The following is a 14,477-nucleotide window of genomic DNA, read 5'->3' as shown; positions in this document are numbered from 1 at the left end:
GCGGCGGGGGAGGAGGAAAAGTTACCCAGTTTCACTATGAACTTTCTGTCAGTTAGGTATGATTGAAACCAGCTCAGAACATTATCTTTTAGACCTACCCAGGTCTCGAGCCTTGATAATAAAAGGGAGTGGTCTATGGTATCAAAAGCAGCTGATAAATCTAAGAGAATAAGAACCACAGAGTCTCCGGAGTCAGTAGAAAGGTAGATGTCATTTAAAACTCTCAAAAGGGCAGACTCAGTACTGTGAGCAGACTTAAAACCCGATTGAAAGACCTCATAGATACAATTGTTATTCAGAAAACTTTGGAGTTGATTTAGCACAATTTTCTCCAGAATTTTTGACGTGAAAGGCAAGACAGAGATAGGTCGAAAGTTTTTTTTGAATGGAGGGGTCCAGTGAAGGCTTCTTGAGCAAGGGAGTAACAGTGGCAACCTTAAGGTTGGCAGGGACTGAGCCAGTTTGCAGGCACTTGTTGATCAGAGACAGCAGGCCTGGACCAATTGAGTGAAAGATTTGATTTAAAAATTTTGGGTGAATTATGTCACTAGGACAAAATGAGGGCTTGAGGTTGACAATCACCTCCTTCAGTTGCTGGAGGTTGATGAGCTCAAAAGCTTTAAAAAAATGCAGAGACCTTTGATGTGATTGGGGAAGAGATAGGAATTATAGTGGGGTGAACACTTAGTCTTAGTTTAGTGATTTTGTCACTAAAGAATCTCGAAAAGCCTTCACAGACAGCAACAGAGGAAACAGGCATAGATTTAACAGAAGGATTTGTCACGGATTTAATGATAGAAAACAAAACCTTAGGTTTAGAGTGGTTTCTTTCAATTAGATTGGAGAAATAAGCAGCTTTCGCAGATTTGGCTAAAGTCTGGTAAGATGTAAGAGCGTCTCTAAATATCTGAAGAGAAACATGCAGCCTGTCCTTATTCCATTTACGTTCTGCCTTTCTGCAAAGTTGTCTTTGGAGACGAGTCTCAGCGTTTTGCCAAACTACAGATTTTAATTTTTTCTTGCAAGGTTTGAGAGGAGCAGTTGCATTTGCGGTCTCAAGCCAGGCAGAATTTAAGAGGCCAAGATGTTGGTCAGCATCCAAGTCAGGTAATGGCTGCTCCAGGAGCAACTGTGAGCAGCATTTGGCAAAATACGAGTTAAAATTAATGCTAAACTGTGGAGAATAAAAACGTGAAACACTTTCAGACATATTAGAAAAGTGAGAGATGACTGGAAGAGACAAGGAGAATAATATAGGCTTATGATCCGAGATCATAATATCAGAAAGCACAATATCAGCCACATCAAGTCCATAAGATAGAACAAGATCAAGCGTATGTCCCTGGATGTGGGTGGGGTCACTGATCCACTGGGATAAGTGAAACGTTTCGAGCAAGTTCAAAAAGTCATGTGAAAGGGGGATAGACGGACAGCAAACATGCACGTTAAAATCGCCCACCAATAAAAAGCGATCATAACTCACAGCAATATTGCCAATTAGTTCAGTGAGATGCTGTATAAAGTCCGTGGTCGAATGTGGAGGACGATAGATCACCCCTAAACAAACCGGACCATTCCAGTCTAAATGAAGTAACTGAACTTCAAAGCTGGTAAATGTCATAATTGGAGTTAGACGACAGCGTTCAGATAGAGAGCTCTTTAAAATGGTAACTATTCCACCTCCGCGTCCGCTCGGACGAGGCGTGTTAAAAAATGTACAATCTGCGGGGATCAGGTCAGAAAACGGCGTTAAATCACCAACCTTTATCCAGGATTCCGTGATGAACATAAAGTCCAGGTTGTGGGAAGAGTAGAAGTCATTTAATAAAAAAGTCTTATTCACCAGCGAACGGGCATTCAATAATGCCATCTTCGGTGAGGAGAAGGTAACAGGTGAAGAGGATGCTCTCTTCAACTTGCGAAGATTGTTGTGTGTAACTCCTCGACCCCAGGAGCCGAGACCAATTCGGTGGATACCGGCATGGCAAGCACGGTAATGATCAGGGCTCGGATGCGAGGGTGAGACAAAACGAAGGCACCTGTGTGACATATCTAGCGGGCGCCGAAGCGCATAGCCGCCATACATCGGTACGTAGGAAGGATCCGCGAGAAAGTTTGCCCGCAGATGAGCTTTTAGCTTCACGATGTAACCTCCGCGGTTTCCCCGTTTCCTCCTTCGCTTTCTCCGGGTGATGTTGAGAGGCCACCGGCGAAAGCATTCAGGTAAAGGCGGTTTGATAGACTCGTATGTGTAGTTGAAAAAGCAGTTCAACTCAGAGGTGTTTTGGTTAGTGAGAGATTTAGCAACAGAGTTTCGGATATCCAATAGTGTTTGGCGGTCGTAGGTTAAAAGCGAGTAACAGTTTAAAAACAAAGCAGACAACCAAACACACAAACACGAGAGCGACAGACGGCGTGCCCAACACACAGGCGCCATCTTGGTCTGAATACACATTCAGATACACACACTCAGATGTGTGTCTTTGATATGTCTGATGTGTCTCACTGATGTGTCTGATGTGTGTCTTTGATATGTCTGATGTGTGTCTCATTGATCTGTCTGATGTGTCTCATTGGCATGTCTGATGTGTCTCATTGGCATGTCTGATGTGTCTCATTGGCATGTCTGATGTGTCTCTTTGACATGTCTGATGTGTCTGATTGATATGACATTGATATGTCTGTTATGAATCTGAAGTGCGGACTATAAACACTGTTTTTGATCACGGTCTAGTCGCCAGTTTGCTGAACCAACCAGAAATAAATAAAATACAACCCTTGTCATTCTGAACCCTGTAGCTCTCTCTGGTCTGATGAGATCTGATGGTCTCTCTGGTCTGATGAGATCTGATGGTCTCTCTGGTCTGATGAGATCTGATGGTCTCTCTGGTCTGATGAGATCTGATGGTCTCTCTGGTCTGATGAGATCTGATGGTCTCTCTGGTCTGATGAGATCTGATGGTCTCTCTGGTCTGATGAGATCTGATGGTCTCTCTGGTCTGATGAGATCTGATGGTCTCTCTGGTCTGGTCTGATCAGTTAACTAAATTTTTAAATTGTGTTTTTATCATGTCTGTGATCTCAGTAAAGTAAAGTTGTGTTGATCTTCCAGCAGCCAGACGGATATCATAATCATGTTCCTTCATTTGCTTTAACTTATGTTTATTGGATCTGCTTCATTATTCCTAATTCCTTATCCAGAGCTTTGGACAGAAGTGCTGTTTAGTCTAGAGCGTTCAACAGGAGCGTAAGCTCAAGGCATTGTTTTACTGAATGAATTCGAGTGCTTGGTAATGTGGCAGATCTTCAGCCTCAGAGTTTTACTCCTAATGCAGGAGGTTTAATGTGACTCAGATGGACCAGAAAGCGTTAGATTCACGGTCTGTAGGAAATCAGGAACAGCTCAGAAACACAGCACAACTGCAGAATGAGACTCCGGTGGTATAAAGGAGGAAAGATGAGAATAATCTCATAATTATACGACAGATTATCATACGAGTAACCATTAATCTTTTCTACTCTTTCATGACTAGATGAGGTGCACTCGAATCGCACGAATGCTTATTCAGGCTGACAATGAATATGGCTGCCTGCTTTCAGATGAAAGTGCAACAAAAGCCTTGTCCTCAATCCAAGTGTCCTGCTAATGAACTTTCAGCGTATGAGTTATGAGTGAGCAGTGTATCCAAACCTCAGAGCCACCGTGGGTCTAATGGAGTCTGGGGTCCTTTTGTTTTGTCTCCAGATCAATCTTAGCCCTAATGGGATGAGAAAAACGAGGTCTTGGCCAAACATTAGCTCAGAGAACCATGCGTATCACATGACACGATTAGGTTCCGCTCTAATTAATCACTGCACTGTTGAATACTGGCCGTTAGCGAGGACCTGGCAAGGAGAAGAAATCAATTTCTTTTTTAAAAACTTTTTAAATATGAGCACCAGGGGGTTCGGATGGCTCAGGGTTGGGGCTGACTGATTCAGCAGGTAACTGCAAGAAGGAAATAAAATGAAATGAATAATGACTAATGAGAGCCAGACACTACAGAAGGTAATTGCATAGTCACATAGTCATTCCTCTCTCTCTCTCTCTCTCTCTCTCTCTCTCTCACACACACACACACACACACACACGTCCATATTCACCATGAACGAAGCAGACATCGTCTGGCCGTGAGTCTTATCTCTCAGCACCTTCCCTCTGAGAGTCCTTTCCACACTGTTAGCTACTGACAGCTACGTTTTCTTTCCCATTCTACAGATTTTGATGAAGCTCGACCGGGCTGAAGGTGATATATGATTACGATTAAGTCCGAAAATAAAAGATTCTGTGATTTATTTGTTAGATGTACCGAGTTGACACCAAGTACGGCTCTTGTTCTTTTTAATTACACTTTCTTTAATATCCCGTTCATTCACAGGGTGGACAGATGCAGAATGATCAGCTGTAAAAGCTAAAAGCTTCTCTTTCCACACAATATGGAATTCTACTCATTTATTTTCATGCATCTTTTCATTTTTTTTATTTTGCAACATTAAGCATTCGATCACTTGATCATCTTTTCTGGAGTTAGACAGTGATCGTTATCTGATTTTATGTCAGAGTCACATGCAAGCTGCACATCTAGGGAAAGGTTGCTGGTTTCCTGAATAATCTAAAGATACACATGAAACTTCTTCTCACAATGTGTGTTTAGAGGTGAAGGTGAAGCCAGAGCAATATCTGAGTACTACGGTTCATTAACATGACTGATATTCTGGACCTTCTCACGTTTGTCACCATAGCAACCTGCTCACACGTCATCGTCATCTTCTTACTTTTGTTTGTTGATTGTATTTTTTTTTTTTTCTTCCAAGGAAATGCAGAAATCTGCTCTCCTGAGAAACTCAAGTGTGTGGACAAAGCGTTGGGTAAGCATGTATTTTTCATTCTGTCAGAAGCTCACAAGCACCACTGACTAAAGTAAAATAGAGATTTCCTTTTGCATTCATTGGTTTATGAGGCATTTGAAGTCCAGGCTTTAATGTAGAAGGTTCATGATTGTTTTTCTATTTTATGTAAAATTGTTGTAGGATGTAAGAATGTGGAACTTCAGTGCAATGGCAAGGACTACAAGACAACTTAATTACAATCACGGATGTAAAAGTGTAAACAAGGTCGTTGGTGAATCTGCTTGACAGACAGCTGGACATCACACACCTTGAGGTTCTTGGTAGATATTGTAGATGATATTAATGAGAAGCTAATCCTAAAGTTGTTGAAGGATTGCAATAAAACAGATGGGGTGAATTTGACAGAAATTGAGACAGAGGTTAACGTGGTCTCTTGAATAAAGACTCGATATTTGGTTCCATCAGGTCCTCCTGACCTTTTGGTTTGAGAAACTGCTGTGTTTTCAGTCCCAACCCTGGTATGTGAAGCTGTTTGAGCAGATGGTTGGACCAAGCGAGGTCCAAATGTTTACTTTGCATTATCCATGTCATCCCAACATCCAGGGTACCTTGTAGTGCCATAGTTATCAGAGCCTTGTAGGAGCTAGAAGCAGATCAGGGTCCAGTAACACTGGCCTACTGATTAGAAGGTTGTGAGTTGCCACTGCTAGGCCCCTGAGTAAGGCCCCTAACCCTCAACTGCTCCAGGGGTGTAAATAAAGCTTCTGTGAACTGCTCTGGATCAGGTTCTTGGACAAATACCTTAACTGTAAATGAAATGGATATAAGACTCTTTTGAGAAGGTGCTGAGATGAATGAGAATGGTGGCGTTCTGGAAACTGGTGATTTATAAAAAAAAATGTGGAGACACTGATAAAGTTGTTCTGTAGTGGGAAGAGGCTGTAAAATGTCTATGACTCTTTCCTCAAAAGAAGTGGTAGAGGAAGTTGTTAGTAGTCTCTGAGTTTGGTGTGTCTGAGGTTCAGGGCTCAGGATCTGCTGATGGGTGTAACTCAAACTACTGAGCTGTAGGACAAATCAAAAGCTGCAACAAGCTAAACGTGATTATTATTACTAAAAGAGGAACAAAAACTCTATCACACTTTGTCAAACGTTCCTGGACATGGTTTGAAGTTTCTATAGACTTCAATTCTTGGCCTAAGGTTTATGATCTGTAGCTCCTGGAGCAGATAACGTTCCATGGCTGGAAGAAGATGAAGATTACAGAGTTGAGTTTTCAGTGGAATACTCAGGGATTCCTGACTTGTAGGAGTAACTGAGTGTTGATGTGATTGAAAAATACAACATCATAATCACTGATACACTGCGAGGACTGTAATAACACATAATAAGAGCATTCTGACTCCATTTCTCTATCTCTCTCTCACACACACACACACACACACACAGTCTACAGTATATACAGTACAGCTAAACACCCTGCTTTGCCTCATCTGAGCTAAATCCTAGTCTCCAGCTCTTCTGAGGATCTCTGCTTATCTCTTTGTGTTTTATGAAGCTCATAAAGCTCATGAAGCTCCATTTATTAGGAGACAATGATGAGAGATGTGAGCAATTACGATCTTGCTCATCAAACAGTCCATAAATCCAATCCTGCACTTTGTCAAACAGATTTCTAACTGAGGCTTTCTGCTCCTGAGGCTTTCTGCTCCTGAGGCTTTCTGCTCCTAGTCTCACTCTAGCAGGACATTGTTTATGCTTACAAAAAGTCCGTACACCTCTTTTCATCTGTGTGTGTGTGTATATGTGTGTGTGTGTGGTTTATAGAGCTATTGCAGAAGAGTTCAGGTGAGTTCTCATGTGCATGTGAGACTCCCTGTAATCTGACACGTTACGGAAAAGAGCTTTCCATGGTAAAGATTCCCAGTAAAGGTTCTGCACGATACCTGTCCAGAAAATACCATAAATCAGAGGATTACATCAGGTAATCTTCTTCTTCTTCTTCTTCTTCTTCTTCTTCTTATTATTATTATTATTATTATTATTATTATTATTATTATTATCATTATCATTATCATTATCATTATTATTATGTAATCTGTCTATGTTCCTGTATTTCCAGAGAAAACTTTCTCATTCTGGACATTTTCTTCGAAGCTCTGAACTATGAGACGATCGAGCAGAAGAAAGCCTACGATGTTGCTGGGTTATTAGGTGAGGATCTGAGCTGCAGTCAGCCATAAGTGATAAAAAAAGAATGTTGTCAGGTAATTAACACTATCCCCATTTTCTCCCGTGTTCCTCGAAACCTGGTGATGAACTCAGTTCAGATCATCATGTTCACTTTCCTCAGGATGGGAAACATCTTAAATGAGCAAGCAGCTAATCTCTAAGCCATTATTATGACAGTATGTTTACTACAGTTAGGTGTTAGGTTATGACTGGTAAGAAGGTTACCTTTATGTTCTAAATGTTCCTGGTTCCTTATGTCCATGCTAAATTTCTTGTTGGTGAGAACTTCATGGTCTGAAGTTCTTGAGATTATGTTCTTAGACTAGAGGTCATGTTCTAATGTCTATGGCCTAAAGCTCCTGAGCTTAACTTCATTTGTGGTCTAAAGTTTCTTTATGTCTTTAATTCCTGGAGTGAAGTTCTTGAGATAAAATTCCATGGCTTAGGCTCCTGGTGTTAGGTTCATAAGATAATGAAATTTTATGGGCTACTGTTTAATGCTTCATTTGCCGTAGGTTCATGGGCTGAACATTTTGGTTAAAATGTGTGATGTTAAGTTCCTGGATTAATGAAATAAAGTTAGTTGTTCATTTAGAGTTTTATTTACTGTAATTACTGTATAAAGTTCATACCGTTTGTTCTGGAGGTTAAACTGTCCCTGTTCTAGCTGTGTTTGAGGAAGGTGAGAGTCTGGATCTGTGTTTCTTGCTGTAACACCTTGAGCTCAGCTCATGAAGGAAACAGTGTTGAATTAATGAGCTGAAACGAGGGTGTTAAATGAGGCAGAGCTGAACACTGCAGTGCTGTGGAGCTCAGGACCAGAGTCTTACTCACACCTGATGGACACCATGTCATTCAGTCCCGGTCCTAATCGGCCTCCATCTTTACTCCTGATTTCCTCTCAGGTGATATCGGAGGACAGATGGGACTGTTCATTGGAGCGAGCATCCTCACCGTCCTCGAGATTCTAGACTATATTTATGAGGTACATTTTAAATGTTAATGCTGTATAATAAAAGTGTTGATGAGTGAACTTACCTTTAAGACTTAATTTCATTAGTGCTGCTGCTCTCCTTTATCCACACTGCTGTCTGTCTCTCGTCCTTCCTGCTATATTTTCTCAATTCTGCCTTTGTGTTCTCTCTCTCTCTCTCTGTCTCTCTCTCTCTCTGTCTCTCTCTCTCTCTCTCTGTCTCTCTTTCTCTCTCTCTCTCTCTCTCTCTCTCTCTCTCTCTCTGTCTCTCTTCTCTCTGTCTCTCTCTCTCTCTCTCTGTCTCTCTCTCTCTCTCTCTGTCTCTCTTTCTCTCTCTCTCTCTCTCTCTCTCTCTCTCTCTCTCTCTCTCTCTCTCTCTCTCTGTCTCTCTTCTCTCTGTCTCTCTCTCTCTCTCTCTGTCTCTCTCTCTCTCTCTCTGTCTCTCTCTCTCTCTCTCTCTCTCTCTCTCTCTCTCTCTCTCTCTCTCTGTCTCTCTCTCTCTCTCTCTGTCTCTCTTTCTCTCTCTCTCTCTCTCTCTCTCTCTCTCTCTCTCTCTCTCTCTCTCTCTCTCTCTCTCTCTCTGTCTCTCTTCTCTCTGTCTCTCTCTCTCTCTCTCTGTCTCTCTCTCTCTCTCTCTGTCTCTCTTCTCTCTGGCTCTCTCTCTCTCTCTCTCTGTCTCTCTTCTCTCTGGCTCTCTCTCTCTGTCTCTCTCTCTCTCTCTGTCTCTCTCTCTCTCTCTGTCTCTCTCTCTCTCTCTCTCTCTCTGTCTCTCTGTCTCTCTCTCTCTCTCTCTGTCTCTCTCTCTCTCTCTCTCTCTCTCTCTCTGTCTCTCTTCTCTCTGGCTCTCTCTCTCTGTCTCTCTCTCTCTGTCTCTCTCTGTCTCTCTCTCTCTGTCTCTCTCTCTCTCTCTGTCTCTCTCTCTCTCTCTCTCTCTCTGTCTCTCTCTCTCTCTCTCTGTCTCTCTTCTCTCTGGCTCTCTCTCTGTCTCTCTGTCTCTCTCTCTCTCTCTCTCTCTCTCTCTCTCTCTCTCTGTATCTCTCTGTCTCTCTCTCTCTGTCCCCCCCCCCCTCTCTCTGTCTCTGTCTCTCTCTCTCTCTCTGTCTCTCTCTCTCTCTCTGTCTCTCTCTCTCTCTTTCTCCAGGTGATTAAGTTCAGGTTACAGCGAGTTTTGAGACCACAGAAGGAAGAAAAACGACCACAGCAACAATCCAGCACTGTAGCTACAGTCAACGTGCAGGACACAAAGACAAAGGTAATAATAATAATAATAATAATAATAATAATAATAATAATAATAATAATAATAATAATAGTCTCAGTGTTCCTCAGTAGGTCCTACAGTAGCTGTGAAGTCCAGGAGCTCAGAGCTCCACTCAGAAGTACAATTGTTTCTCAGCAGAGAAAAGCTTTCTGAGTTTCTCTCTCAGATTCCAGGATAGTTGAGGTCAGATCTGGAGTTCCAGTTCACCCAGTTAACATTCTGGAGCCAAATGATATTATATTGACCTTCATGTCTCAGTGTGTCAGTGAGTTTCTATAGTGCTTCTTTCTCCTGTGTCTGATTGACAGGAGGCCAGTGAGCATACGGAGAGAAATGCAGAGGGTGCAACATTCACCAAAACCTTCCTCCCAAACCACCACCATCATCTGCATCATCATCATCACCTTAGTCATCAAAATGAGGACTTCGCCTGCTGACCAACACTATGGATCATCTCAGTCTCTCTCTCTATCTCTCTCTCTCTCTCTCTCTCTCTCTCTCTCTCTCTCTGATCTTCTTTTCACCAGTTAAAGCTCCAGCCAAAGCTCACCTTCTACACCTGTGCTTGGAATGGACAGTGTGTGTGTGTGTGTGTGTGTGTGTGTGTGTGTGTGTGTGTGTGTGATAGATGTCTGGATGAGATGTTCTCGAGTGCTGGAGCAGTTTGAGTGCCAGCTCAGGACATTAATCAGAGCTTTCTCCAGCTGCTCTCCTTCTCCTCTGTTTTCTCTCTAAGTTTAAGCTGTCCTGTAAAATTCCCCTTCAGTCACTGGGACACGATTTGGTCAGTGCTGGACACAAACGTCTTCTCGCTGTATAACTGAGCGAGTGTGTATCAGAGCAGTAGTGTATATTTGTCTCTGTAGGAGACTAAACACAGTGTTTATATTCAACTGTTTATGATGAATCACTTAATCTGTATTAAAGATCTTGATTTTCTAATCTTACTTGTGTAGAGAAGTTAATGTGTGTGTGTGTGCGTGCGTGTGTGTGTGTGTGTGTGTGTGTGTGTGTGGGTATGTGATACACAAAAAGTGTGAAATGTTAGAAGTGTGAATGACTAAATGTTTATTCATCATGAAGAATCAGTCCTCAAAAGTAAAAAAAAATATTTTGTCCACTGTAAAGATGATTTTATTAATTAATTAATTAAGTCATATTTATGTATTTCATATTTATGTATTTAAAATGTATTGCAAATGTTTTTGTGTGTATTTTGAGCCAAAATGTACAAATCAGTGTGACATATTGTGGTTCCATCAAACCGTAAGCCAGGTCCATCACGGCTCCTCACCCGAGCTGATGACTCCTCTGATCCAGGTGTGAATAAGAGTCCTGGCTTGAGCTCAGGACAGTGTTTCTGATTACAGCAGCAGCAGAATTAATACTGAATAAAGTCTCATGACGAGGTTACGTGCAGGTTTTATACCCAATTAAACAACAACACGTTTATCATCACACTTCAGAGCATCACAACCAAAACTACACAGCAACCTGGAAACCTACAACATATATTGTTATACATGGTGTTAATATACATGGTGTTAATGACTTATTAATGACTTCATCACTCCAGTGCCTGTGTTGTGTGTGACAGCAGAACACACAGGGAAAGGCTTCTAATCACAGGCTCCATAACATCATACACTACTACTGAAAATATTATTATTATTATTATTATTATTATTATTATTATTATTATTATAAACTCATGTTAATGGACACAGAGTTTTTACACTTTTAAGTTCAGAAATGTTGGGTTTCACAGACAACGTTTTTAATTACAAAAAATAATATACAGGTAAAGATAATATTCATGTCAAAAAAAATGTAATGATTCTTTTAATATAAAAGCTTTGTCTTTTTTATTGTAAATGTTCAGTTTGTACTGTGTCACTGTCTTCAGTGTGAGTTTCTGTGAAGGTGAGACAGTATTTATAAGGATGTGTTAAGTGCAGAGGCTTTAGTGTGCACAGGTCTTCCTGCCTGCTTCCCCTCTCTCTCTCTCTCTCCCTCTCTTCCCCTTTTTCTCTCCCCCTCCCCTCTCTCTCTCCCTCTCTCTCTCCCCCTCTCACCCCATCTCTCTCTCTCTCTCTCTCTCCCTCTCTTCCCCTTTTTCTCTCCCCCTCCCCTCTCTCTCTCCCTCTCTCTCTCCCCCTCTCACCCCATCTCTCTCTCTCTCCCTCTCTCCCTCTCTTCCCCTTTTTCTCTCCCCCTCTCCTATCTCTCTCCTCTCTCCCCCTCTCACCCAATCTCTCTCTCTCTCTCTCTGTCTCTCTCTCTCCCTCTCTTCCCCTTTTTCTCCCCCTCCCCTCTCTCTCTCCCTCTCTCCCTCTCGCCCCCTCTCGCTCTCCCTCTCTCCCTCTCTCCCCCTCTCACCCCATCTCCCCCCCCCCCATCTCTCGCCCTCTCTCTGCAGCTCTTTGTCTGATTGGTGGACTGAGTGTCAGTCATCATTACCTGTAGGCTAATTAGCACTACAGGTGCACTACATTAGCACTACAGGATGTGGCCAAAATGGGAAGTGATGGAAGTGAAGGTGAGCTAGCCTGTTGGCTCACGCACAGAGACACACACACAGAGACACACACACACACACACACTCTCACATTCTCACACACCCCTTTTATTGACTTAGTGCTTGGCTTGTGTTTTCTCAGTGATGGCGTTTGTGTGCTTTGCTAATCTCCTGTGCTAAGCGTCTGTTCTTTGCTTTGCACTAACTGTGCTAACCTTCTGCTGCTATTTGTTCTGTTTGTTAATTGTTTGCTTTGTTAATTTTGTTTAGAAATCTCTGCCTTAATGACTATCTGACACTCTGGTTGACCTTCAAATCGCCACCTGTTACAGCTGCTTTACTCAAATTGTGTATATTATAATAAATGCTGTAAGTGTTGTAAAATCCAGAGCTCATACTTAGTAGAGTCGTAGCAAACCTGGATTGATCCTGTGCAGGAGATCTTTTCATTCCCAAGAGCCTGGAGTTTTATTTTTAATTATATAAATATATTCTGGACTTATTTACTTGAAATCAGTGCTCTTGGTGATGTTTCTTATGCTTCTGTAGTTGTGTGTTGTGGTTGTGAGAATGTGGTTCTTTTGATTTGTTTGGAACAGTTTGAGCCCTGTAGGAAGACTGAGCTGCTACAGATTGTAGACTATTAGAATATTCCTCTTTGATGAAGATCAAACTTCACTTTAAGTCCTCAAGTAGTCAATACAGTGAATGAGTCTGGACAATGTTAAGTAGGAATACAGACCCGTGTTGAGGTTGAGGTTTAGCTTCACATAGATCTAGAGATGGACAGGTAAACGGCGTTTAAATGTGAGCTTCATTTAGCTACCTGCAAGATGGAGTCGTAGGGAGAGAAAGATAATTAATCATGTCTGATCCCATAAAGTCCTCCTGGAAATCTACACCACTTGTGCCACTTCCTCCTGTATCCCCTTCTGAACCTCAGGTGAGCTCTTTAGAACCTTGTTTGACTCAGATGTACTGTAAGTATACATATTTTCCTGGTAGCCCCATTTAAGGAAGCTGTGGTAGATACCTATTATTAATGTACACAGAGCAACAACTTTCTATTGGCTGAAAGGGATTTGGTTTCTCCTTCTACAGAGAAAGTGGATAGGAAAGGCTCAGGAAGTGTGTTCTTCACCATCTTGCAAAACTTCCATGAGGAAACTAGTAATTTTAATCAGAACATTTTCAGGTAGGTCAATAATCCTTCTACAGACAGTGACTCGTACACTAACATTAATCAGACCAGTGACTAATAGCAATGGAAGTCTTACATTATCCGATACAGAACATATTGTTTCCACAAAGTGTCTTCTTATTGAAAGGTAGCAGACTTCAGTTTAGAAAGGTTTTAAAATGCTCTTATATAGAAGTACAAATGAATTAGTGAGTTTAGCAGATTCAGTATTTTTTATTTCATTCTAACAAAAGTTTTTACAGAGTCTCACAATTATTAACTTTACATTTATGAAATAGTTTTTTAAGCTCCAGAACTTCTGTCTGTATGCTTCTGGGGCTCATTTCAAAAGTATGTAGTTTGTTTCTTTTTCCTTCCCAGATTAGTACAGTTTAATAGTACAGTACAGGAACTAGCTTTCTAACTTCAACGTTTTATCTCAAGCTTACATCTCTTTGAAGATTCATCATCAGATTTCCAGCCCATATCACCACAAATCACAAGGTGCCCTAGAGCACTTTCATCGGGCCCTAACGACAGTGCTGCATATATACAGAAAAAAGATTTGGGATGAAGGGCTTCTGTTTTAGTGTCATAAATAATAATAAACATTTTAATGGAGGTCTTCCTGTCTGAGAGTGATGCTGTAGTATGCTGGACTATATTAGTAATATATATGAAAGACTACACAAGGTTTGTGTTGTGGTTAATGAAGCTCTGCATGTCTTTTGTGAAGAGGCACTACGATTAAAGGGCAAAAGTCAGAATTCTTCAGCCAGGAAAAGATGTATTTGCCCATTTAGCAGTCCCTTCCTCTGCAGATCTTCTGGCTCATACACAGAAGAAACATACACAGATATGAGACTGTTGTCACCTGTTAAAACTTCTTTTGGGTGGAATCATTGCAGTACCTGACCTTGAGGGTCAGATGAACCAGAATTTGAACCAATGAACCAAAAAAACTACATTTCTTGATTGTAAACAGGATTTCTTCTCCTTATTTGGTGGCATTCTTTCTCAAATCTATGTTCTACAGCATGATATACAGGTATCTGTAAATAAACCTCTGAAACAGCAGGCATATGAATTCAATTAAAATTTGTGTGCAGCTCTTTTAACAATGGATATTGTCTCAATGCAGCTTTACAGAACATAAGAAACATAATACAAAAAGATCATTATACAAAGATTAATATAATACAAAACTTTATTTTCATATAGGTTCCGTTTTAACTACAGACAGGTGAGTGTGGTTATATCGTAATCATAAATGTGGCTCTTCCAAGGACTTCCTGAAGGGCTGTCATCAGGTTCCACTATCTCCCTGAGCTAAAGACATTTCAGCATTTGTTTTGCTCGATAATATCCTGCAATATACACTAATTCTGTTTGTCTTAAAAATACTCCAACTACTTTTCAGTTT

The 14,477-nt window shown here is 41.3% G+C and overlaps 1 protein-coding gene across 1 annotated transcript in view; it reads left to right on the top strand.

Annotated features, from left to right (window-relative positions):
- The window catches only part of asic4a (acid-sensing (proton-gated) ion channel family member 4a), a 73,216-nt gene extending 63,025 nt beyond the window's left edge, over window positions 1-10,191 (top strand). Inside the window, exons 5-10 of the mRNA XM_060875598.1 lie at window positions 4,855-4,908; window positions 6,718-6,874; window positions 7,013-7,104; window positions 8,028-8,107; window positions 9,237-9,347; window positions 9,665-10,191. Of these exons, the coding sequence (XP_060731581.1) occupies window positions 4,855-4,908; window positions 6,718-6,874; window positions 7,013-7,104; window positions 8,028-8,107; window positions 9,237-9,347; window positions 9,665-9,793 (623 nt within the window). The 3' untranslated portion in view covers window positions 9,794-10,191. The remainder of the gene's footprint in view (window positions 1-4,854; window positions 4,909-6,717; window positions 6,875-7,012; window positions 7,105-8,027; window positions 8,108-9,236; window positions 9,348-9,664) is intronic.
- Window positions 10,192-14,477: the final 4,286 nt, after the last annotated feature.

This window comes from Tachysurus vachellii, chromosome 8, assembly GCF_030014155.1.
Source record: "Tachysurus vachellii isolate PV-2020 chromosome 8, HZAU_Pvac_v1, whole genome shotgun sequence".
Taxonomy (NCBI): Eukaryota; Metazoa; Chordata; class Actinopteri; order Siluriformes; family Bagridae; genus Tachysurus; species Tachysurus vachellii.
This window is presented reverse-complemented; position numbering and strand designations above follow the sequence as displayed.